Source organism: Puma concolor, chromosome C1 (assembly GCF_028749965.1).
Source record: "Puma concolor isolate L17-30 chromosome C1, mPumCon1.1.hap2, whole genome shotgun sequence".
NCBI classification, from domain to species: Eukaryota; Metazoa; Chordata; class Mammalia; order Carnivora; family Felidae; genus Puma; species Puma concolor.
The window spans coordinates 34,355,245-34,378,526 of NC_141674.1; the positions used below are offsets into that span (position 1 = coordinate 34,355,245).

General features: G+C 46.8%; 2 protein-coding genes across 9 annotated transcripts in view; both read left to right on the forward strand.

Moving 5' to 3' along the window:
• Nucleotides 1-4,676, forward strand: part of KDM4A (lysine demethylase 4A) — a 46,027-nt gene extending 41,351 nt beyond the window's left edge. For both annotated transcript variants that reach the window (XM_086716729.1, XM_025931139.2), the window contains exons 19-22: nt 517-687; nt 3,097-3,216; nt 3,499-3,591; nt 3,724-4,676. In XM_086716729.1, coding sequence (XP_086572855.1) covers nt 517-687; nt 3,097-3,216; nt 3,499-3,591; nt 3,724-3,864 — 525 coding nt within the window. In that variant the 3' untranslated portion in view covers nt 3,865-4,676. The remainder of the gene's footprint in view (nt 1-516; nt 688-3,096; nt 3,217-3,498; nt 3,592-3,723) is intronic.
• A 2,100-nt stretch (nt 4,677-6,776) lies between these two features.
• The window catches only part of ST3GAL3 (ST3 beta-galactoside alpha-2,3-sialyltransferase 3), a 204,274-nt gene continuing 187,768 nt past the window's right edge, over nt 6,777-23,282 (forward strand). For 4 of the 7 annotated variants that reach the window (XM_086716732.1, XM_086716734.1, XM_086716733.1 and 1 more), the window contains exon 1: nt 7,389-7,528. Coding sequence is in view for 3 of the 7 variants with exons in the window: in XM_086716737.1 (XP_086572863.1) it covers nt 6,865-7,528 (664 nt within the window). In the remaining 4 variants the exon portion in view is untranslated. Of the gene's footprint in view, nt 7,529-23,282 lie in introns of all 7 variants that reach the window. The other 3 variants (XM_086716737.1, XM_086716736.1, XM_086716730.1) reach the window with 3 other exon arrangements.

Below are 23,282 nucleotides of genomic sequence, written 5' to 3' on the forward strand. Positions count from 1 at the left end.
AGGGCAAATTCAGAATGACGGGGTGATGTGAGGGTTGGCATGGCCCTTGTAATGGGAGCCCCTTGTCACATGCATCTGCGGATGTCCAGGGAACTAGTGCTGAGATCTGCGTAGAGCATTGTCTGGGGCCCTGGGCTCAGATCTCCTGTTGAGTGTCTCCCTGGATGTCTTTCTAAGCTGTGTGCATTAGTAGATGCTATTTGGTCAGTTCCCGGCAACAGTAGGGAAGTTAACACAAGAGTATTTTTTGGGAGACAGTATGGTGTAAGGACCAGTTGTGGAATGGGAACTAGGGAGGTGCTACATTTATGGAGGAAAATAGGACACTGGTTTCTGGTAGTGTCCCTGCTGAGGTGTGGATATATGGAAAAGACCTGGTTCAGCTCCCATCCCCTTCTTTTTATTTTTCCAGTCCCATTCTTTCTCCCTGGTAAAGGGCAACCAGTTGATCTTGGTCCCCATTTTCCAGTCCTGGCAACTCCATGTGGGAGTAACCCAAGCCTCTGTTTTTTCCAGCGTGCCAAGGGGGCCTTGCAGAGCATCACCGCAGGCCAGAAGGTCATTAGCAAGCACAAGAACGGGCGCTTCTACCAGTGTGAGGTGGTCAGGCTCACCACCGAGACCTTCTATGAAGTCAACTTTGACGATGGCTCCTTCAGTGACAATCTCTATCCTGAGGACATAGTGGTAATGTCTGCAAGGAGCTTCCTGGGCAGGTGGGATGGGGGTGTTTGTAGGTCTGGCTGTGGGCCAGCCCGCCATTTCTAGCCAGGTCTTCAGGCCCATTAGTTCCCTGAACAGAAAGAACCATTTGTGCTGGTCTTTCCTTGCAAAGAAAATTGTGTGCTGCTAGGCTGCCCTGCTTCCTCTCTAGAAGCTTCTTGGAATCTGTGTTTTCTGCAACACCGTGAAACATGCTTATATTTCAGTCTAAGCTACACTTGAAGGTGTTCTTATGCAGTGGAAGAGCCCGGCATTGGAAACCAACCACTGTGCCAATACTAGCTCCATTGCCTAGTAGCTGTGTGATATTGGAAGAATTAATCCAACTCTCTTTCCCATCATGCCCCCTTAGTAGATGTGTGGTCTTTACAGTTGAAGGGGCTAAGCAGAAACTGCTTGGAGACCTCCCTGGCCTGCTTATGTTATTGACACCTGACACACTGGAGGCTCTGCCTGGACCCACTTCTAGGTTTCCTGGCTCAGTATTCAGGACTTAGTTCGAATTTCCCTTACCCGCACAGCCTTTTCACTTGTGAGCTTAAGCACCACGGCAGTGGGATGAAGCCACTTCTTCCTTTGACAAACCAGGTATTTCCCACTTTTATACTTCATTAGCAGCTTAGTTGCTAGAAGCACATTCATTACTTACAAGGTAGACTTAAGTCATAGTAAAGATCATATTAACAGTATTTGTGGCAGTGGAATAGTTATAATTTACTAGGCTTTTCTAGTACACAAGGCCCTGTGCTAAGTGCTTCAGGTCAGGTGTGTCTGTCACTTCTCATACCAGTTCTGAGAAGCAAGTGGTGTTATCTCTGACTTACAGATCAATGACCTCAGCACTCTTAAGTTACTGAGGACTGTGGGTTATGTCTATCATAAATGTTTACTCTGTTAGAAATTAAAATAGAGATTAATTGATTTGAAATAGTCTGGGTTTTTAAAAATGAAAAACAACTATTTTAAAACAAAATCTTGGTGGGAAGAATGCCATTTTCCTGCAAATCTCTATGTCATGTGTTCATTCAGTCCGTTGTGATAGATTGTTTTGGTTAAAGTCTATGAAGAAAATTCAACCTCACACAGTTGTGTGCTAATTGGAAAGGGGAGGAGTCTTTTAATAGCCTTTCATACCGTTGTGATTATTTAATACTACACCAAAACTCAACGAGTAGTAGTTTCTTAAAAGTTAGTTGCAGGGTGGAATCTGAAAGCAGGTCAATGAGCTTTGTACACTCTGTTACATTAAAATCCACTGGTCTGTCTTGCACTGAGACTAGATCTTCACCTCTGCCAAATTTTGCAACCTCATACATTGGTTATTTAGAAAATACTCGTACGTTGGGCTACGCAGATCTTCCAAATGTTAAATTTTATTATACAGTATCAAAAAACACATTTATTAGTGTCACCATTCTTAGAAATTATCTTTAAATTTGGCAAAGCTTCAAGCCGATTTTGGTGATTACTACATTTCTGAAGTTCTAATTTTTCCAAAAGCTTAAGTTTTATCCTCGGCAGTACTGTCTGATATTTTCCGTAAAGTGACAGGCTTGTTCATTCATTTCCAAGATGTCTGCCAGTACCCATGTCTGAGTAACTATAGTTTGTTTATGTCAGGCATTTTTTCAAATAAAGCTGGTGCTCCATGAACAAAGCAGCAACACAACAATTAAGTTACACAGTGCTTTTCCTCAAGATAACCATCCTACCTCAGCATGCAGCAAAGCGCCCTTTTGAGTACTCACACGTGTTCTCAAGGACTGGGGTTTGACAGAATTAATACATTTTTCTGCTTTGTTGAGAGATATTGTCATGTGAGACTGGGTATTTTTCTTTTTTCTTTTTACCCTAAATTATGAGCACACAGTGATACAGGATGTAGTAACAACTAATAATGCTTGGAACCCCTGCCCTGTGTTAAGATAAGAGCAGTTTTGCCTGTAACAGATTTTATACCATCACTGCCAAGGTCAGCACAGTGAATGAGGCTAATGTTTTCATAGTACTCTGAAATTCTTGTTCTAGTATTTCTTCGGGGTAGAGCTCTGTCCCCTGTTCTTTGGAGGGACAGTTGAAGGAACACAAGGAGGATTCTTGATCTTGGCACTGTGTTTATGAAGTTCACTCGAAGTTTATTCTGGCTCTTCTTTTCTGTCCCCTGAAAGCAGCAAGGGCAGAGATCTGGGGCCAGCTTATGACTTAGCAGGCAGGTAGGTCTTTAACCATTGTGTCTTCTAGCTCGGAGAGAGCCTGCCTTGCTTGGGTGTCTGGGCAGGAATCTGCCCTGGTTCATTCTTCCCTGAGTAGGTGGTGGTCACCCCTGTGCTCAGGGGGCCTTCCTCTCATCCTTCTCCCTTACTGTTCCCTCAGAGCCAGGACTGCCTCCAGTTGGGTCCTCCTGCTGAGGGAGAAGTGGTCCAAGTCAGATGGACAGATGGCCAAGTCTACGGAGCCAAATTTGTGGCATCCCATCCTATCCAGATGTACCAGGTAGCCAAACGTTTTTGTTGGGCTCTGGGGGAGTTCTTGATTAATTCAGTGCTTCCTCTTAGAGGCAAGCCTTTGCTCTTGGAAGAGCTCAGGGGTCAGTAACAACCTTTTTAGAGCTAGGGGCTGCCCTGTGTTCAGTCTGCCGGGGGTGGCTTCGAATTTGGCAGTCCTTACTTCAGTGTTCTGGATCCTTCCTGTGACAGCAGAAAGTTGCCATTGTGCTTTGGGGACCAGGGAGAGAGTCAGGGATGTCTTAGCCAAAGGCCTCTGTTTGCTTGGTAGGTGGAGTTCGAGGACGGCTCACAGCTTGTGGTTAAGAGAGATGACGTGTACACGCTGGATGAAGAGCTTCCCAAGAGAGTCAAGTCTAGACTGGTGAGTGTGTTTTCTGTGTGCCCTTGTTCCAGGTCTGGGAGGGAGGGAATGAGGCAAGGGTGTGTCATTTTGTTTTTCCCTTCCGGGTGGTTGGCCACAAAGTGCTCATCTGGCTTGCTTATTCTTCTATAGTCAGTAGCCTCAGACATGCGCTTCAATGAGATTTTCACGGAGAAAGAGGTTAAACAGGAAAAGAAACGGCAACGAGTGATCAACTCAAGATACCGGGAAGATTACATCGAGCCTGCACTATACCGAGCCATCATGGAATAGGTGCTTCCAGGGGCCGAGAGGTGCCCAGCCATCAAGGCGAGAGCACTCTGGGGTTCCACAGCACAGCAGACACTTGGAACTCTGAAGTCTCTGAAAGTGAAGTTGTAAAATGAAAAGGAATGGGATAACCGACCCCATCGTCTTCTCACGCCCCTACCCGCCACCCCCCCCTCGCATTCCGCTGTAGTGAAAGGACAAGCCTTTCTTGGACATGTGGCAGCAGCCGCCTATCACCCAGCTGAAGGGCTGAGCACTGAAATGCTGTGGCTGCACTGGCCCCAGTCTCCAGTGGGGTTGACTGTGCTGGCCGGGCTGGTTGCCCTGTTCCTGGCCTAGGACTTAGCTTCCTAACAATCACCTGCACCGACTAGGCAGAGGTGCTGGTGCTTACTCCCTCTCCCCTTTTGTATTTATGTGTGCGCGCGTATATGTGTGTGTGTGTGTATGCGCGTGCGCGCGCGTGTGTGTACGTGTGCGCACATGTATGTTTGGTTTGGACCAGCTTCTGCCAGCCCCTGGCCTTTACTTTCTTCCTTGCCTGTCCAGGGCAAACAAAATGTGAAATTCTGCCCTCAGCTGAGTGGAGTAAAGGCTCCTGGGGGTTGGCTGGAGATGAGTGTGGCATCTATCTGTCCCTGGAACAGCCTCAAGGAAGTGCTGGCAAAGCTGCAGTATTGAGATGTTAAGGAGTTAATGCCACCTCTTTGTCCTGTCTTGAAGGAGCAGATAGGGGCAGTGTGGGTTTGTGCCCATATCATTCTAGGCACAGAGCCCCTGTGGCACAGTATTAGAGGGTGTGGGTGGGGAACACCCTGAAGGGGGGATCTTAATGATGGAAGCAGGCAGAGCCTGGTGGGTGATTTTGTCAACAGAAAATTTGCAATCATGCAGGGGCTGGGAGGGTTAAGATGAACTGGGGCCACTGGAGACCAGGGGCAGGTTTAGGTATGCCCCTGGTCTGGGGGTGGGAGGGAGCTGATTTGGGGGTGGGGGAGGGACTGGAGGGCAACACTGAAGGGGTTAAACAGGTTTTGCTCCTCATGAATTTGTTTGCCTGGGATTGGAGGGCTTCACACCTATACCCTGTGTATACAAGAATCAGATTTATAATACTTCCCTGTTTTTTGTTACGTATGAACGCTATAAACCAAATTATTTTGAAAACTGGTGCATCACCTTGTCCTTAGCAATAAAATGTGTTGAGCAGAGGATTGGCTGTGTCTGCCCCAAGGAGCCTGAGTGGCCCAGGGTCAGGCTGGGGGTGTATTTAGTTAATAGGCTCTGAAGAAGGGCTGGACACTTTAAGAAAACTTGGGCGGGATCTAGGAAGCTGTCCTAAAGCGATGGGCTCCGGTCCTGTGGCTCTGAGTTAGGACAAGCAAGGTGGGACATGGGGGGCAGAGGCACCTGTGGCTATGAGCACTTTGTTTTGCTTCCTTTGCCTTAGGTATGGGAAAGAGATGGGCATAGAGGACCAGACCACTTCCACAAACTGGGTTTGAGCTCTCATCCCTGCAGCGCTTGATTATTATATTCATGGGGCTAGTCTAAGTTCATGCAAGCATCCGTGTTCTGTACAAATTGTGGAGCCAGCTTGAAAGGAAGGAGTGTATTTTAGGTGCTTTAAGAGCAAGAGACTCGGCTCCTAGTGGGATCCAGAGGGGTCTTGAAGCTGCTCTGAGCTGTCTGTAGTTGCTGAGAAGCTTCCCTGGAGAAAGATCGGTCCCTTTGCCTGGTGGGTTTCTGGGGTCCAGGTGGATGAGGATAGAGCAGCGGCAGGGCAGGGAGGTGCCAGTGACTAGGTGCAGGGTGTGGGCACAGTAGAGCTGCTCCAGCTGGCCCTTGGATGGCCTGGCCCTTTCCAGGTGCCGGAGAGGCTTGGGTCAGCTCAGTAGCTCTCAATGCTTCTTTGTGTCCTGGGGCTTAGGAGGTGGATGCTACCTCGTGTCTGATTGTGGGGGAAGGCAGGAACAGGAGGTTTCAAAGACACTTTTCTATGCCAACTCCTTCCTGGGCCCAAGAAAAGGAAGTTGACTTTTTTTGTCCAGCATCCAAGAATTCATTTGAGAGACCAGGCGGAGCCAGGCCTTAATGAGTTGTTTGATCCCTCAGAGCACACATCTTTGAAGGGAAGGAACACTTCCCTAGACTTGGCAGGGTCCCAGGCCTTGCTACCTCTCACTGACCCCACCATCCCCATCCCTGCTGAATGACCTGCAGGGCTGAGGTGCCTGGTCTAACCCCAGAAGAATTCTAAGCAGCTGTTTTTCTAGAAATTTTGCACTTTGAATTTTAGTTTAAGTAATAACTCTGGGGAAACCCGAAGTTTAAAGAGTTGCTCAAGTCCCACAGAGCAGGCTGTTGTATTTTTCAGACTTTAAGTGATCTCTACACCCCATGGGGGTTAGGGGGGCTCGAACTCATGACCCCGAGATCAAGAGCTGCATGCTCTTATGACTGAGCCAGCCAGGGACTCCAGGCTCCTTGGTTTTCTTCCTCACTGCCTGCCAGTGCAGTCAGGCCCAGGACTTAGAGGGCACACTCCAGGGAAGCGTTTTAGGCAGGTTCTAACCAGAACCCTTTTTGTCAGGGCAAACTGCTCTCTTTTCCTAAGGTAGGATCCCTGGGTGGGCAGCCAAGGATCGCAGCCCGACAGTATCTTCTCCCTTCCGTCAATCCCACTGGAGGTCCTACGTTTCAAATTGTGCCCCAGATGGATGCCGGTGCTCTGCTGCGGGAAGGAGGGGTAGGGGGTGGAAGAGAGCTGGGACCTCGGGAGCTGCAAAGGGTAGACGGGGCGAGTGGTCCGGTGCCCGAACTAAAACCCTTCCTGCCAGACTCTGAAATGGGCAATAGCGAATAGCAGCCAGCGAATCCTGCCCCCACCCCACCCACCCTTTACCCCACAGGATCCGTAGAGGTCTCCAAGCCTTGGGCCTCCGAGAGCCCAGTGGAGGCGCTCAGCTGGTCTCCGGGAGGCAGCTGCGCCCTCGGCGTGGAATGACGGTGACCGCCCAGCACTCTGCGCCCGGGAGGCCCCCGGCCCACCGTGCCGCACGGCAAGAAAGGCTCCCGAGGGGCTGGGTCATCCCCGCGGGCTTCAGGTGTCCGCACGAACGGGCGCCCTCCGGGCGTGATGCTGGGGGGGAGAAGGATGTCTCCAGGCGGCGGACGTGCTCCGAGGAGCCAAGGCGAGGTGTTCGCGTCGACCAGCAGGCCGGGCCCGCTCGGGCCCGCTCGGCCCCGCACCACCCGCAGCCCGGGTCCCCGCCGCGGGCGGGGTGGGCGGGTCGGGAAAGTGGGGGTGCCCGTGCCTATTGGGCCTCCGCGAGCTTGCGCTCGCCCGCTGCCCGCAGCGCAGCTCTGCATTGGTCAGCCCGGCGCCCCGCCCGGCTCCCGCGCCCCGATTGGCCGCGGATGTGCCCGACCCCCGGCGAGGGCGCTGAGGCGGAGAGCGGGATTGGTGGTCCCGCCGTCCCCGGGTCGCGGCCGCGCGCTCCGCCCGCCGCTGCGTCCCCACTATGGCGGCGCCCAGGCAGCCCACCGCGTCGTGGGCGCCCGCCGGGGTCCCCCGCGGCTGCCGCCGCCGCCTGCGCCCTCGCCTCCGCCTTCCCGCCCGCGCCGGGCCGGGCGCCGCCTCCCCCCTGCCTCCCTCTCCGCTGCGGTAAGAGCCAGTCGCGCGCGCGCGTCGGGGCGCGGCAGCCACCGCGGCTAACGGTGTCCGCGCCACCCCTTTCCTCCCCTCCCCTCCCCTCCCTTCCCCCGCCGCCCCGGGTCCCGGCGGGGCGCGCGGAGCCCGCCCGCCTGCTCGCGCTGGGGAAGAAGGGACGGTCGGGACACACGGCCTAGCTGTCCTCGAGTACCGAAGTCCGGTTCGGACTGGGGACTCCGGCCCGGAGCCCTGCCCCTGGGCGACCTCGGCCGGGAAGGGGCCGCTAGGCCTCCGGGGAGGACGGCTGGACCCGGGCCGAGCGGTGTGAGGTCACCTGCGTGCGGGACCCCGCCGCGCTGCGCACCTTGGTGCAAGGACGGGCAGGCGGGCCTCGGCTGTGGGAAGGGGAAAGAAAAGTGCAGGGAGAGCTTGAGCGGGAATCTGCAGCGCACTGGTAGCGGCTGTCCTTGCTTACCGCTTTCCTAGCAGCCAGACGTCCTGGAAACCCGGTCAGTTTGATCGGCATAGTACGCCTCCTCTCCTGCTTCCTTTCCCTCTCACACTTTTCTTTCCCCCATTGTTAACTCGCCGGTCTTGCTTGCAAGAGGAAATAATCTTCGTGATGACAGCAGGTTTGGTTAGGATGGTGTCCTACGAATATTTTGGATTCCTTTTTACAACTGCTCATTTTTAGGATTCCGCAATAAACTTAATTTCTGTTTGTGTTTCCCTCACATGCCAGGGAGGAGTGAAACGTGTTGAGCTATAAAGCATAGTGGTTAATTGAGAGAGAGAGAGAGAGAGAGAGACCAATGGAGACAGCTGTTATTTTGTAAAATCTAGGAACTTTTTTTTGTGGATCTAGTTTGCGCTGTCTATACTATATAGCTGGTTGAACGTGAGGGTACAACGAAACACTTACTAGGTTCCCAAAAGTGAAATAGTCCGCATGGGAAATTAGGTTATTTATTTCTGAGTCAGAATCACCTTGGAGTGATGATCATTGAACTGTTTGGTATGCCTTCAAGTCAAAAGGATTAAAAGGAAGCTGGCAGAAAAGTTTATGACCAAATGGTGTTTTCAGATCTCTTAAGGCAATAAACAGCTCTTAAGATTTAAGGATGCTTAACTCAAGGACATTTTGAAGTATTAGGTGCTGAAGCTGCCTATTTTGCATGTCTATATAATCGTGATTTACTGAAAATAAGTTATTAAAGAGGAAATAAGATGTGCATGTTCTTAATTGGCTTTGGGTTATCACTAGAGTGTCTAATGAATGCATATTGTGCACGAGGTCATTGGACTGTGGGGAACTCAAGACCTGTAATGAAAGAGACTTGTTCTGACCAGGCCCGTGAGATAGTTGTGGGAATAAAGGACACACGGGAAACTGATAACTCATGATGTTGCCTCTGGAATTCCTAGACAGTAGGTATGGAAATCGGGAAAAGGAGAAACCCATGTGTTTGAGGAAGGTTTTACAGGGAAGGTGAGGCTTGACTTGAGCCATGAATGGGTAAGCCTGGGAGGGGGGTAGGGGATGAAGAGGAAGAAGTGAAGCAAGGAGAAAGTGAGGACGGTCTGGGGTGGGGGTGGGGGGGGGGCAGGGGAGAACCCAAAGTGCTCAAGGGTGATTCCAGGGCGTTCCTATCAGGGAAAAGTAGGAGATAAATTTGTACAAAAAAGGGAGGTGTAGTGTCAGATTGAGAAGTAACTTTGTCCCAGGAGAGCAAAGGATTAAACTAGTAGTAGCATTTACTTCAGGTGAAGCTGGAGCTAGCATTTAGAAAAATACATGGTAGCACTTTATTTGTTCTTGTCACTTTTGTGATTAATCTCCGCAGTGTGGATGGACAGTCCTCGTAGCTACCCAGGATCTGCCCCTCAAGACTCCCTCTTGCCTTTCTAGACTCTCCTCCCCTCGTGTTCACTTGGGTGCCAGGCCTTGCTAACATACTGCCACGCTGTTTTTGCTTCTTTCTATTTCTACTGTCATCACACTTATTTGGGGTCATTGATACCATTCTCTTGAGTTGTTGCAGACATCCCCCAACATTTTCTTTTCTTTCCTTCCATCTATGCTGTGTACTGCCATCACCTCCAGACATCTCACTTCCCCAGTCAAGACTTTGAATGGTTCCCTCCTGTCCGTTGAATTAGGCACAGACCCGCCTGGCAAAGACACTCCAGGTGAACCAATTTCTTGTCATTCCCTTAGATTTTATTAAGTTTTCCAGGTCAGTAGAAGTATTTGCTCTTTGTGCTTTGCTGTTTGTGCTCCATATCTTTGCTTGTGTTGCTTTTTCTATCTTAAATGACCCCCTTGAATCTCTAATTGTTGGTTCTTACCCGTGTTTCAGGGCCATGTGATATGGAACTTCCTTTGTGAAACTTCTCTGTACTTTTCTTCCCATCTACATGGGACTTATCTCTCCTTTAAACCATTGTAACGCTGGCGTCTGCCTTTTTGGCACAGTCGTCAACATAAGACTGCAACTTTTTCGAGACATAGACTATCTTCGTCATCTAGCATGGTATTTTGTACATAGTAGGTACTTGACAGGTGTGTTTTATATTGCACATAGCCTGGAACAGAGATGGATGCAAAGAAAGTAACTTATGTGGGAGAATTCCTTACTAAGAGATCTGACGTATTGATCTGATGTATTGATCTGGATAACTTGGATTAGACTGCATAACAAAAGCCCATTAAGACTTAAGTGGCTTAATAGAACAAAAGTTGATTTTTCGTTCATGCACAGGGAACCCTGCTCCTCACAGTCACTCAGGGACCCAGACTGATGGAAACTCCATCTGAACATAGTGTTTTCCATGATCACTTCGATTGAGTGAAAGATGGTGGTTAAGGGGCACTGATTTTGTTTTTTTAAGTTTGTTTATTTTGAGAGAGAGAGCAATCAGGGGAGGGGCAGAGAGAGAGGATCCCAAGCAGGTTCTGTGCTGTCAGGGCAGAGCATGAAATGGGGCTCGATCTCACGAACTGTGAGATCGTGACCTGAGCCAAAACCTAGTCAGATGCTTGACTGACTGAGCCACCCAGGCACCCCAAGGGGCACTGATTTTTATTTTTATTTTTAAAGTTTACTTATTTATTTTGAGAGAAAGAGAGTGCAAGCAGGAGAAGGGCAGAGAGAGAGAGGGAGGGAGAATCCCAAGCAGGCTCTGTGCTGTCAGCGCAGAGCCAGACGCAGGGCTCAAACCCACAAACTGTGAGATCATGAGCTGAGCTGAAATCAAGAGTCGGACGCTTAGCCAGCTGGGCCACCCAGGCACCCCAGGGGGCACTGATTTTTGAAGTCTCAGTCCCAAATGGCATGTGTCACTTTCGGTCACATTTCATGGACTGAGGCAAGTCACGTGGCCACACCTGACTTTAAAGAAGAGCGGGAAATCGCAGTTAGCATGTGCCTGGGAAGCAAAGAGTTGGACATAATTGGTGGACGGCACGAAGGACCGCTACATCATTTATGACTATCACAGCCCCTAGAAGATTGGAAGTAGCAAAATCAGCTGGCCCGGTAGAGACCAGCACATTGACAGTAGCAAGAAATGGTCGCTTTAACTTGGCATGAGATGAAGGTGAATTGGGAAGCTGGAACTCCGTAACAGGCACTGTACCTGCCCACAGGCCAGGGCTGCTGGTACAGGGTATACCCTAACCACAGAGCAGTCATGCCTAAGGGCATCACAGTTTTACAGTGCCCTCAGTAATGAACACCTGAATGGTCCAAAAATAGTTAAGTTATATTCAAGTTATTTAGCCAGAAAGAGTGGAAGTAACTTGAGGTACATTATTGCTTGCTGAACTAAGAAGGACTCTTAGTTTCACGTTGGTTTAATTGGGTTTACTTGAGGCCATCAAACTTGGGTATTTGGCGAGGGGATTTCACTTTTGGTAAAGAAGAGAAGCAGAGAGCAGTTGGAGCTGTGGCTCAGAAGACAGGATCTGGGTTGAAATCTTGTCTCTGCCACTAATTGTCTAACATTGAGCAAGCATCTTATTCTTGAGCCCGAGATTCCCCATCAGTAAAATGCGCAGGGTGTTCTCAGTGCATAGGGTGAATAAAAAAGGTTCGTTTATGGCAAGTGCTTTGCGCAGTACCTCGTTCAGAGGACACACCCCCGTTCAGGGACATCACCAGCAGCAGTAGCGGGATTTGAAAAACCTTTGAGAAAACCGAGGAATGTAGGTAGAGGTGTTCCCCCAGATTTTCCTTCCTTTTTCCTTTCCTTGGATAGCATTCCTGCCACACCTTTCTTATTTTCATATGTGTCCTATTTTATATGACGAAGCTGTGTGCCTGTCTGTGTCCCCCATCCCACTTGACACCCTACTTGTGACCCAAGTATTTACTGAACAGGTGCTGCGTGCAAGGCTCTGTGCTGGGTCATGGCATTGTAAGTAAGAAAGGTGTGTCCCTGGCCTGAAGGGGCCTATAGTCTGGTAGGACCGGAAGCCAGTGAACTCAGCAGTGAAAATACATTTGAGGGGCCTGTGGGATCTCCTAAAAGGGGACCTGCTGTCACACTGGAATATAAATCATGGTTTTCCGGAGACGTTCACACCAGCCCAAGTCTTGAAGAACGACTAGTTATAAGAAGGGTGGATGTGGGTTTGAAAGGCTTTCAGGCAGGAAATGTGTGTAATGCCCTAGAAACACGAGAGTGTGGCTACATCCTGAGGACACTTGAGTGGCAGGAGGAAAGGGTATGTTTGTGGAGTGTGTGGAGGCTGCAGGAGGCGGCTTGCGAAGGCTGTGAGTTCAGGGGACAAAGCTTTTATCCTGCACATGATTAGTAGCCACGGAGGGGTTCCAGGGTAGGAAATCAGCTCTGCCTTTTAGGAAGGTCCCTGTGTGTGGAGGGCGCAGAGGAGTGATTATCCCGTTTCCCTGACAGGGGAAGTGCTGAGGTGTGCAGCCACAGTTCTGAGCCTGCTACACGAGGGTTGTAAAATATTTATGTGTGGGGAGAGAGGAGAAGGAGGCGAGTGCGGGGAGGGTACCAGTTGGACTACTGCCATGATGCAAAGGCTGTGTCCGTGCCCTTCCTGGGCGGGAAGAGCGCCCTGGACGGGGGCCAGCAGACCAGGGTTTCAGTCATGGCTTCCGCAGTTTCTACAGTAGGACCCCGGGCCAGTTTCAGAACCCCTTGTGTCTTGGTTTCCAGATTTGTAAAATGGAGTAAAAAACAGCTACCTTGCAAGATTGCTGCCCTGGAGACTCGGGCAAAAAGATGTTAAAAGCCTGGTGCTATTAGATAACATAAGGGACCTTCTTCTAATAAAAATAATAATTTTTTTATTTATTTATTTTTTCAACGTTTATTTATTTTTGGGACAGAGAGAGACAGAGCATGAACGGGGGAGGGGCAGAGAGAGAGGGAGACACAGAATCGGAAACAGGCTCCAGGCTCCGAGCCATCAGCCCAGAGCCCGACGCGGGGCTCGAACTCACGGACCGCGAGATCATGACCTGGCTGAAGTCGGACGCTTAACCGACTGCGCCACCCAGGCGCCCCTAAAAATAATAATTTTAAGGGGCGCCTGAGTGGCTCAGTTGGTTAAGCTTCCGACTTCAACCTATGTCATGATCTCGCTGTTCCTGAGTTTGAGCCCTACATCGGGCTCTGTGCTGACAGCTCGGAGCCTGGAGCCTGTTTCAGATTCTGTGTCTCCCTCTCTTTCTGCCCCTCTTTTACTCGTGCTCTCTCTCTCTCTCTTTCTCTCTCAAAATCAAATAAACATTTAAAAAATGATAATGATAATAATAGTTTTAAGACTTCTAAGCTTTAGCATATTACCTGGCTCATGGTAGGTGATGAAATCATTAGCCTTAAATCCCACCATCTAGAGATAACCACTGCCATCCCTGTGGTTTTATTTCTGCATTTAAACTTTTTTTTTTTCAAGGTTTTTATTTATTTTTGGGACAGAGAGAGACAGCATGAATGGGGGAGGGGCAGAGAGAGAGGGAGACACAGAATCGGAAACAGGCTCCAGGCTCCGAGCCACCAGCCCAGAGCCCGACGCGGGGCTCGAACTCACGGACCGCGAGATCGTGACCTGGCTGAAGTCGGACGCTTAACCGACTGCGCCACCCAGGCGCCCCTATTTCTGCATTTTAAATGGTTGGTGATGCTGGTCTGTCTGGGAGTGTTAGGCATCAGGGGATTATTCTGAGATCAAGAAGGGAAGAATTGATACAGATATCATACCAACTTAAACATTCTTTAAAGGCCAGCACATTATATATGGCTCTTCAGCTGCTGCCAGCCCTCACCCAGAAGTCACACATGCACATGTGCACATACTCTTGCTACTGGTGTTACTATAATGTGCTCACTGCATGTGCAACAAAAAAGTGTGTATTTCTTCAGCCTGTTGTCATCATCGACGGCTTCCCCCCTGAAATTTTGCTCCTCCTCAGTCTTCTGAGCATGTTTTTATTTTTTATTAAAAGCTTTTTTTTTAACATTTATTTATTTATTTTTTTAATGTTTATTTATTTTTGAGACAGAGAGAGACAGAGCCATGAACAGGGGAGGGGCAGAGAGAGAGGGAGACACAGAATCTGAAACAGGCTCCAGGTTCTGAGCTGTCAGCACAGAGCCCGACGCGGGGCTCGAACTCACGGACCGTGAGATCATGACCTGAGCCGAAGTCAGACACTCAACCGACTGAGCCACCCAGGCGCCCCCTGAACATGTTTTTAAAGGTGATAATGGAACTTTAATTGGGTTTGTTCTCCATTAGGTTCCTCCCTGGTCATCCTGGCTGACAGGAGTTCCTCCCCTCTGAGCTCCTGTACCACTTAATTTATGTTATTCTGATTAAATGTCATCTACTGCCTTGTCTTATCATTATTTGTCTATATATCGGTACATTTTCCCATTCCTTGATGTCAGTTTTTCTTAGTAATAGAAAGATGGCATGTTTATGTATTTTTAACATGACTTAAAAACCCACTGAAGGGGCGCCTGGGTGGCGCAGTCGGTTAAGCGTCCGACTTCAGCCAGGTCACGATCTCGCGGTCCGTGAGTTCGAGCCCCGCGTCGGGCTCTGGGCTGATGGCTCAGAGCCTGGAGCCTGTTTCCGATTCTGTGTCTCCCTCTCTCTCTGCCCCTGCCCCGTTCATGCTCTGTCTCTCTCTGTCCCAAAAATAAATAAATGTTGAAAAAAAAAAAAAAATTAAAAAAAAAACCCACTGAAGCCTTTTGTTTGAAATATGTTGAACAGGTTAGAAAATTCAATGACTGGGGTGCCTGGCTGACTCGGTTGGTAGAGTATGCAACTCTTGATCTTGGGCTGTGTAAGCTGGAGCCCCACATTGGGTGTAGAGATTACTTAAAAGTAAAATGTTTAAAAAAGAGAAAATTCTATTGCTAGATTAAAAAAAAAAAGTTTATTTAGAGAGAGAGCACACATGTGTGCATGTGGGAGAGGGGTAGAGAGACTGGGAGAGAGAGAATCCCAAGCAGGCTCCTTGCTGTCAGTGCAGAGCCAGATGCTGGGCTTGATCTCACGAACTGAGATCATGACCTGAGCCAAAGTCAAGAGTCGGACGCTTAACTGATTGAGCAACCCAGGCGCCCCAAGTTTTTTTCTTAATTAATTAATTAACTAATGTAATCTCTACATCCAGTGTAGAGCTCAAACTCATGACCCCGAGATCAAGAGTTGTATGCTCTTCTGACTGAGCCAGCCAGGTACCCCACTAAGTTTTTTTTTTTTTTTTTTTTTTTTTTTTTTAATTTTTTTTTAACGTTTATTTATTTTGGGGACAGAGAGAGACAGAGCATGAATGGGGGAGGGGCAGAGAGAGAGGGAGACACAGAATCGGAAGCAGGCTCCGGGCTCTGAGCCATCAGCCCAGAGCCCGACGCGGGGCTCGAACTCACGGACCGCGAGATCGTGACCCGGCCGAAGTCGGACGCCCAACCGACTGTGCCACCCAGGCGCCCCTGTTTTTTTTTTTTTTTTTTTAATTGAAGTCTAGTTAACGCTTTATTACTAAATCTTTAAAACATATAAAAAATAAATTATACAGCAGTGATTCTTAGGGTTTTTAGTCTCAGGACCCCTTTATAAATTTAAAAATTATTGAAACCCCAAAGAACTTCTACTTCTGTGGGCTTTGTCTATTGATATTTAATGTACTAAAAATTACTGAGAAAACTTTAAATCCTGAGAATACAACCATACATTCCATTAGCCGTGAGGACAGTGATGTGACAACAGCTGTTATGTAGCCTTTGGATAATCTGCTAGACCCTTGTGAGAAAATGAGAGTGAATACGGCAAATGGTGTGTTCGAATTATTATGAAAGTAGTTTTAAACTCATGGGTCTGCTGAAAGGGCCTTGGGGACCCTCATGGGTACATGGACCACTTTGATAACTACTGACATATAAATGTGAGAGTTTTTATAAGTGACACTTTTATATCTTTTTGGCAACAAAGTAACATAAAGGTGGATATACTACCAAACATTGGTTTTCAAAATGCGTTCGGCACAGTATATTTTTTTTTAAAAGTAACTAGTTTCTAGCTTTGGTTAAGACAAGTCCTTTACCTTGAAAGGACAATTGTGTGTATTTTTGGAATATCTGCAAAGTACCATACTGCTAACAGACATTTGTCATGCCAGTCATGGTCAGCAAACTTGGAACACGAGTATTTTTGTAAAAGAAAAATACACAACTGCTCTTTTAGTTCTAGAAATCTTAATATGCTGTCTGTCAGACAATACTTCGAGAACTTCTTTGAGATGTAAGAGTTTCGTGGTTACTCACCGTCTCATTATCAAATTTGGTTATGATCCTATTTCAGAGATTCGATTCTTACGAGATTAGCGACATTAATGTCATTCTGTAATGCGTAAACTGCACTGCATCACAGAGCAGGTGAACAAATAATGATCCACTCTCCTCCATGCTGTGGGACTTTCATACTTCCTGAGGATTTTTCCTGAGCCTCGTGCCGCAAGACATTTGACATGGGGTTGTGTAAGTGTCGGTTGAAGTTAAATGTTAGAAATGTTTATAAGTAAAAGTTTTGTTTCTTTCCATACTTTGGTGAATCATTTTGAGTATGCTTTGAGATGCACATCCTGTCTGAAGGCAAAGGGCCTGAGGTATTGCAGTAGCCTCTTCTTGCTCTTGGCTTAGTCTTTTCCAGGCTGTGCTCCATATCACTATCCCAGTGATCTTTCCAAAATACAGATCTGACTGTATCATTTCTCTGCTTAATCCCCGAAGTGGTTTTCCATTGCCAATGGGATAAATTTCAGACTCTTTAGCATGGCATCTAAGGCCTCTCCTACCCTTTTACTGCCTCACCTTCTTTGCTGAAGCTTTTCCTATATGTCATTAATTTCCATCATCTTACAATGTTTGTACTCTTAACTGCATGCACCACCCTGCTCTCTCTCGAGGGCAGACATCACACTGTGTTCCTACTGTTGTACTCAGGTGCCTAATAATGGCTTCTGCCTGGACGTATGTTATAATATACGTTCTATACATTAAGCTAACATGTTGTCTGTAGATAGATTAATGTTATATGTTCTATATGACGTATATAGTATTTTATATACACACACACACACACACACACACACACACATATATATATATAAAGCATGGCAGATAAACAATGTGGAACTACTATGTAGGCCTAAGACATTTAATGTCTCAAATAACAGGAGTGAAGAGAACAGTTAACTTGTTATTTTCTTTCTTTCTTTCTCTCTCTCTCTCTCTCTCTCTTTCTTTCTCTCTCTCTCCCTCCCTCTTTCTCTCTTTCCCTTTCTTTCTTTCTTTCTTTCTTTCTTTCTTTCTTTCTTTCTTTCTTTCTCTCCTTCCTTCCTTCCTTCCTTCCTCCCTCCCTCCCTCCCTCCTCTCTCTCTCTTTCTTTCTTTCTTTCTTTCTTTCTTTCTTTCTTTCTTTCTTTCTTTTTTCCTCTTTAGATCATGTGTGTATGTATGTAGTCTCCCTGCCCAGTGTGGGGCTTGAACTCATGACTCTCAGATCAAGAATTGGATGCTCTACTGACTGAGCCACCCAGGTCCCTTAAATGCTTTATTTATTTATTTTTTTTAATTTAATGCTTATTTATTTTTGAGAGAGAGAGAGAGAGATTGTGAGTGGGGGATGGTCAGAGAGAGAGGGAGACACAGAATCTGAAGCAGGCTCCAGGCTCTGAGCTATCAGCACAGAACCCGACATGGGGCTTGAACTCACAAACAGTGAGATGAGACCTGAGCTGAAGTCGGATGCTTAACCAACTGAGCCACCCAGGTGGCCCTGTTTTATTTTTTTTTAAGTTTATTTATTTATTTTTAGTACTTTCTCTACCCAACTTGGGGCTCAAACTCACAACCCTGAGGTCAAAAGTCACATGCTCTACCCTCTGAGCCAGCCAGTGCCCCCATATTTTCTAATACTGTATTTTACGCTTAAAACAACAGAACACTATAATGATACCTATCACTAGGTCTTTTTTTATTTTTTCTTTCTTAATGTTTATTTTTGAAAGGGGGCCAGGGGACAGAGGATCAGAAGCAAGCTCTGCACTGACAGGAGGAAGCCCGACATGGGGCTTGAACTCACAAACTGCGAGATCGTGACCTGAGCCGAAGCCGGACAGGCAACTGCCTGAGGCACCCAGGTGCCCCTAAAGTCTTAATATGCCATATCGTATCAGAGTTTTGTTTTGTTTTGCTTACAGAGATAGAACATTACATTTCCAATAAATGCCTCATAAGTATTTTTCCCTAGTCAATTTCCTCGTTCACCAGAGAAAACGATCTTGAATTTAAAGTTTTTAAAGCCCCATACGTGTTTTTATGCTTTTGCCACATGTTATATCCCATGTACTGTACATACCAGGGGTTGGCGAATGAACTTGCGGGTTTTATTGGAACACTGCCATGCCCATGTTTAAGTGTTGTTATTGACTGCTCTCATGCTATAGTTTTCTGGACACATTGCCGTCTCCCAGCCCCCTTCAGCCCCCGCCTGTTGATCTCAATTGGCTCAGGCAAAGGAGGGTCATCTCCTCAAACTGATTGAGTTCAGCAATTTTTAAACTTCCACATAGAATTTACCTTTTCCAAATAAGACATCATGTCTACAACTTTGTCCTCCAAACACCATTAAAACAGTGTTAAGCAAAACCCCCTTAAAACCAAACCTTAACAGCTCCTATTCCGAAAGGGTTGTTTTTTGTTTGTTTGGTTTTTGAGTAAAAACAAAGAACTGAAAGTTTTGTTTCCTTGGGTAACCCCTCCCCAACCCCCCTTTTCCTCAGCTACTTCTGAACGGAGTATCCGACCAGGGAGAAAACATTTTCTGTCTTCTGTTTTTATCATCTTGGTAGATATCTAATTTTCACTTAGTCACTGACCACCTGTGTTATAGGAGCCTGGGTCCAATCAGGGGAGAGAAACCACATGGGACTTTGAGCAGTCAAGCTTTAAGAATTATTATTGTTGTTGTTATTATTATTTTAAATGTTTATTTACTTTTGATCACACTCACAGAATGTGAGCAAGGGAGGGGCAGAGAGAGAGAGAGCGAGAGAGAGGGAGACACAGAATCTGAAGCAGGTTCCAGGCCTTGAGCTGTCAGCACAGAGCCCATGCGGGGCTTGAACCCATGAACTGTGAGATCATGACCTGAGCCGAAGTCGGACGCTTAACCAACTGAGCCACCCAGGTGCCTCCAAACTTCATGAATTGTTAACTATAACAGGGATTTGGAGTAACATGAAATCAACTAGTAAGTAAAAAAATAAGCACGTGGAAGGATGCTTAACATCATTTTTTTATTATTAAAACAATTTCTTAAAAATGTTTATTTACTTTTGGAGAGAGAGAGAGAGAGCACAAGTGGGGAAAGGGGCAGAGAGAGAGGGAGACACAGAATCCTAAGCAGGCTCCCTGCTCTGAGCTGTCCGCACGGAGCCTGGGCTCGAACTGACGGACCGCGATATTGTGACCTGAGCCGAAGTTGGAAGCTTAACCGACTGAGCTGCCCAGGCGCCCCTCCTCAACATCATTAACTAATGGAATGCAAAGCAAAACCAGAATGAGACGCTTGCCCTCACCCCAGCTCTCTCTAATTATCCATTTTTGTATCTATACATCTGTTGTTCCATTTGCTTGGTTCACACCCACTAGGATGGCTGTAATCAAAAAGATAGATAAGAACTAGGGTTGGCACAGGTGTGGAGAAATCAGAACTCTCACAACCTTGCTGATGGGAACATACAAAGGTACAGCTGGCATTTCCTCAAACAGTTAAACATAGAGTCACCATATGTACCAGGTATATTTCACTCCTAGGTGTATACCCAAGTGCATTCATAAGTATATACCCAAGAGAAATTAAAACTTATTTCCATGTAGAAACTTGCACATCAGTGTTCCTAGCAGCATTATTCAGCCAAAAAGTGGAAACAACCCAACGTCTGTCAACTGATAAACGGATGAATAAAATGTGATGTGTTCGTATGATGGAATGTTATTTGGCAATAAAAAGAAATGAAATACTGATAACATGCTACAATATACATGAACCTTGAAAATGTTATGCTAAGTGAAAGGAGCCTGTCACAGAAGACCACATATTGTATTATTCCGTATACAGTAAAACCTTGGTTTGCGAGCGTAATTTGTTCTGGAAACATGCTTGTAATCCACAGCATTTGTATATCAAAGCAAATTTCCCCATAAGAAATAATGGAGGGGCGCCTGGGTGGCTCAGTTGGTTAAATGTCCGACTTCAGCTCAGGTCATGATCTTGCGGTTTGTGGGTTCAAGCCCTGCATCAGGCTCTGTGCTGGCAGCTCAGAGCCTGGAGCCTGCTTCAGATTCTGTGTTTCCCTCTTTCTGCCTCTCTCGCTCTCAAAAATACATAAACATTTTAAAAATTAAAAAAAAAAAAGAAAGAATGGAAACTCAGATGATTCGTTCCACAACCCAAAAATATTGATATAAAAATGATTACAATACTATAATATAATACAAAGTAATAAATAAAATACAAAATGTGAAGAAAAGTAAATTAACCTGCACTTACCTTTGGAAACCTTTGTGGCTCGTGCGAGGGAGACGAGAGAGGAGGGTTATTGTGTCAGACGACTTTCACTATCACTAACGGAATCACTGCTATCTCTTGGCTCAATGTAATCTTTTTCCTTTTGTGCAACTTTAGCAAGGAACCTTTCCAATGACACTTGCTTTTGCCTCCTTCTGAGGATGTTGCAGAAATGTGACATTGCATTATCATTAAACAGATTCATCGTTTGCCCCGCTACAGCCTTATTTGGGGGCTACAGCCTTATTTGGGTAGTGCTTTTCTGCAGAATTTCATTTTGCACTGTTTCCCACATTTTACACATCTCCCTAACTTCATTTAAAGTGAGGGATTCCTCCACCTTTTTCTCCTCCTTCTCTGCAGATGAGATGCAGACATAGACTTCTTAGAAAATCTTACAGTTTCGGCCACTCGCATACCTTGTTCGTACTTCTTGATGATTTCCTTCTTAATTTCCACCGTAATCATCTCCTTCTTACCACTGTTCTTTTTAACTTTTTTCTGCATGGGGACCATTGTATATGCTCACACGGATGTTGACTACAGTACAGTATTAGTAAACCCTTGTCATATACTGTATTTAATATAACTGGCAATAAGGCAGCAGAGGAAAGGGTCTATGTCTGCAAGCAGCCTGACCTAGAGTGAAGCAAAGCATTCCTAAGCTTACTCTTGTATGGAAAAGCAGAGGACTGTCTGTAGGTGCTTTGAAGTGACAAAATTATCCTAGTGCCAGGTGTGGGCACCTTCCAGTGTTCTGAAAAATCACTGATTTCTGCCAAACACTGCAGCCTGAGACGGAGCATCTGAGCATGGGAGACGATCACCCACAATCCTGCAACGTGCGCAAGAGAGAAGAACCATTGACTCCATTGTGATCATGTGACATTCAGTGTTCCATGCTACTGGTGTTGCAAGACATCGCTCATTTATCAAGTTAAAATATGTTAGAAATGTTTGCTCTTCTTGCAGAACACTCGCAGAACAAGTTACTCACAATCCAAGGTTTTACTGTGTATGAAATGTCTACAGACATTTGCCTATTCTGTGGAACAGAAAGTAGATTAGGGCTCAGAGAACGGGATGTTGGGTAGGGGGGTAACAGCTAAGAGGTGCTGGGTATTGTTTGGGGGTGATGGAAATCTTCTAAAATTGATTGTAGTAATGTTTGCCCAACTGTGTAAAAATACTAAAAGCCATTGAAATGTATACTTTGGGTGAATTGTATGGTATGTGAATGATATCTCAATAAAGCTTTTCTTTTTTCTTTTTTTAATGTTTTATTTATTTTTGGGAGAGAGAGAGAGAGCGAGAGCAAGCAGGGGATGGACAGAGAGAGGGAGTCATAGAATCCAAAGCAGGCTCCAGGCTCTGAGCTGTCAGCACAGAGCCCTACACGGGGCTCGAACTCATGAACTGTGAGATCATGACCCCAGCTGAAGTCAGACACCTAACCGACTGAGCCACCCAGGCGCCCCTTCTTTTTTTTTTTTATTTTTTATGTTTATTTATTTTTGAGTGAGAAAGAGACAGAGCACGAGTGGGGAGGGGCAGAGAGAGAGGGAGACACAGAATCTGAAGCAGGCTCCAGGCTCCGAGCTGTTGGCACAGAGCTTGACACAGGGCTTGATTTCATGAACCGTGAGATCATGACCCGAGCCAAAGTTGGACACTTAACCGACTGAACCACCCAGGTGCCCCTCGATGAAGCTTTTCAAAAGAAGTAAAGAGGACTCTAAAGAATATAGATGTAGCAGATATAAGGAGCAGCCCCCACCCCAGGGCTGAGAGAGAGTGCTCCATGAGGAGCCCCCCAGTCTCCCCCACACCTGCTGCAGGCTGAGTTACAGACTTTGTGGACATGACCATGACTCACTGGGTTGCAGATGAGTTCCTGTGATGCCGCATGGTGGAATTAGTGGGAAACCAGCCTTCTGGGGTGTTGGGGGAAGCTGTTTGCACAGAGGGGTCTCATGAGAGGCACTGGTACAAAACTGCCCAGGAGGGGTACTGAGGGCAGCTGTTGGCTGCTGCTACTCATTGTTGACGGCTGGGCACTGGAAAAGCCAGGTGCGCTGTAGGAGCCTACCCAGAGGAACACACTGGCACCCAGAAACAAAACTATTTTCCTCCTGCAGTAGCTCTTCAGCAACTTCTAACAAAGCTCCACGTCATGCGAGCTGGCAAAGAAAAATACTTAAAAGGGCCCGAGCTCATTTTCACAGAGCAAGCAAAAAGGGTGCATGTGGAACTGAAAGGCAATGAATCTGTAACCCACGCAGAAGTCACCGGGACCTCAGCATACCTCTAGCTTTTTAATTCCCTTTGGAGGTCCCGAGGTAATCCTTGCCCTTAGGCTGTTGTGGTTTGGAGAAGCCAAAGATGCTGTATCTTTGGGCCAACTTGCCCTTAGCCCAGTTCTCTCTAATCCATTTTTACATCTTGTTTCCTCTTCTGTTTGCCCAGTTCTCTTTTTCAGATACCATTTACACTTATGCTGGATCTCCTGTGACTACCACTGCTGCATGTTTTTGTTTTGTTGTTTGGGTTTTAGTAATCCTCTTACACTTTTTATTCTTTTTCATTTTATCTTGCTCATTTTTTTATCCACCATGGCTTGCTTGCTTGCTTTCTTTCTTTCTTT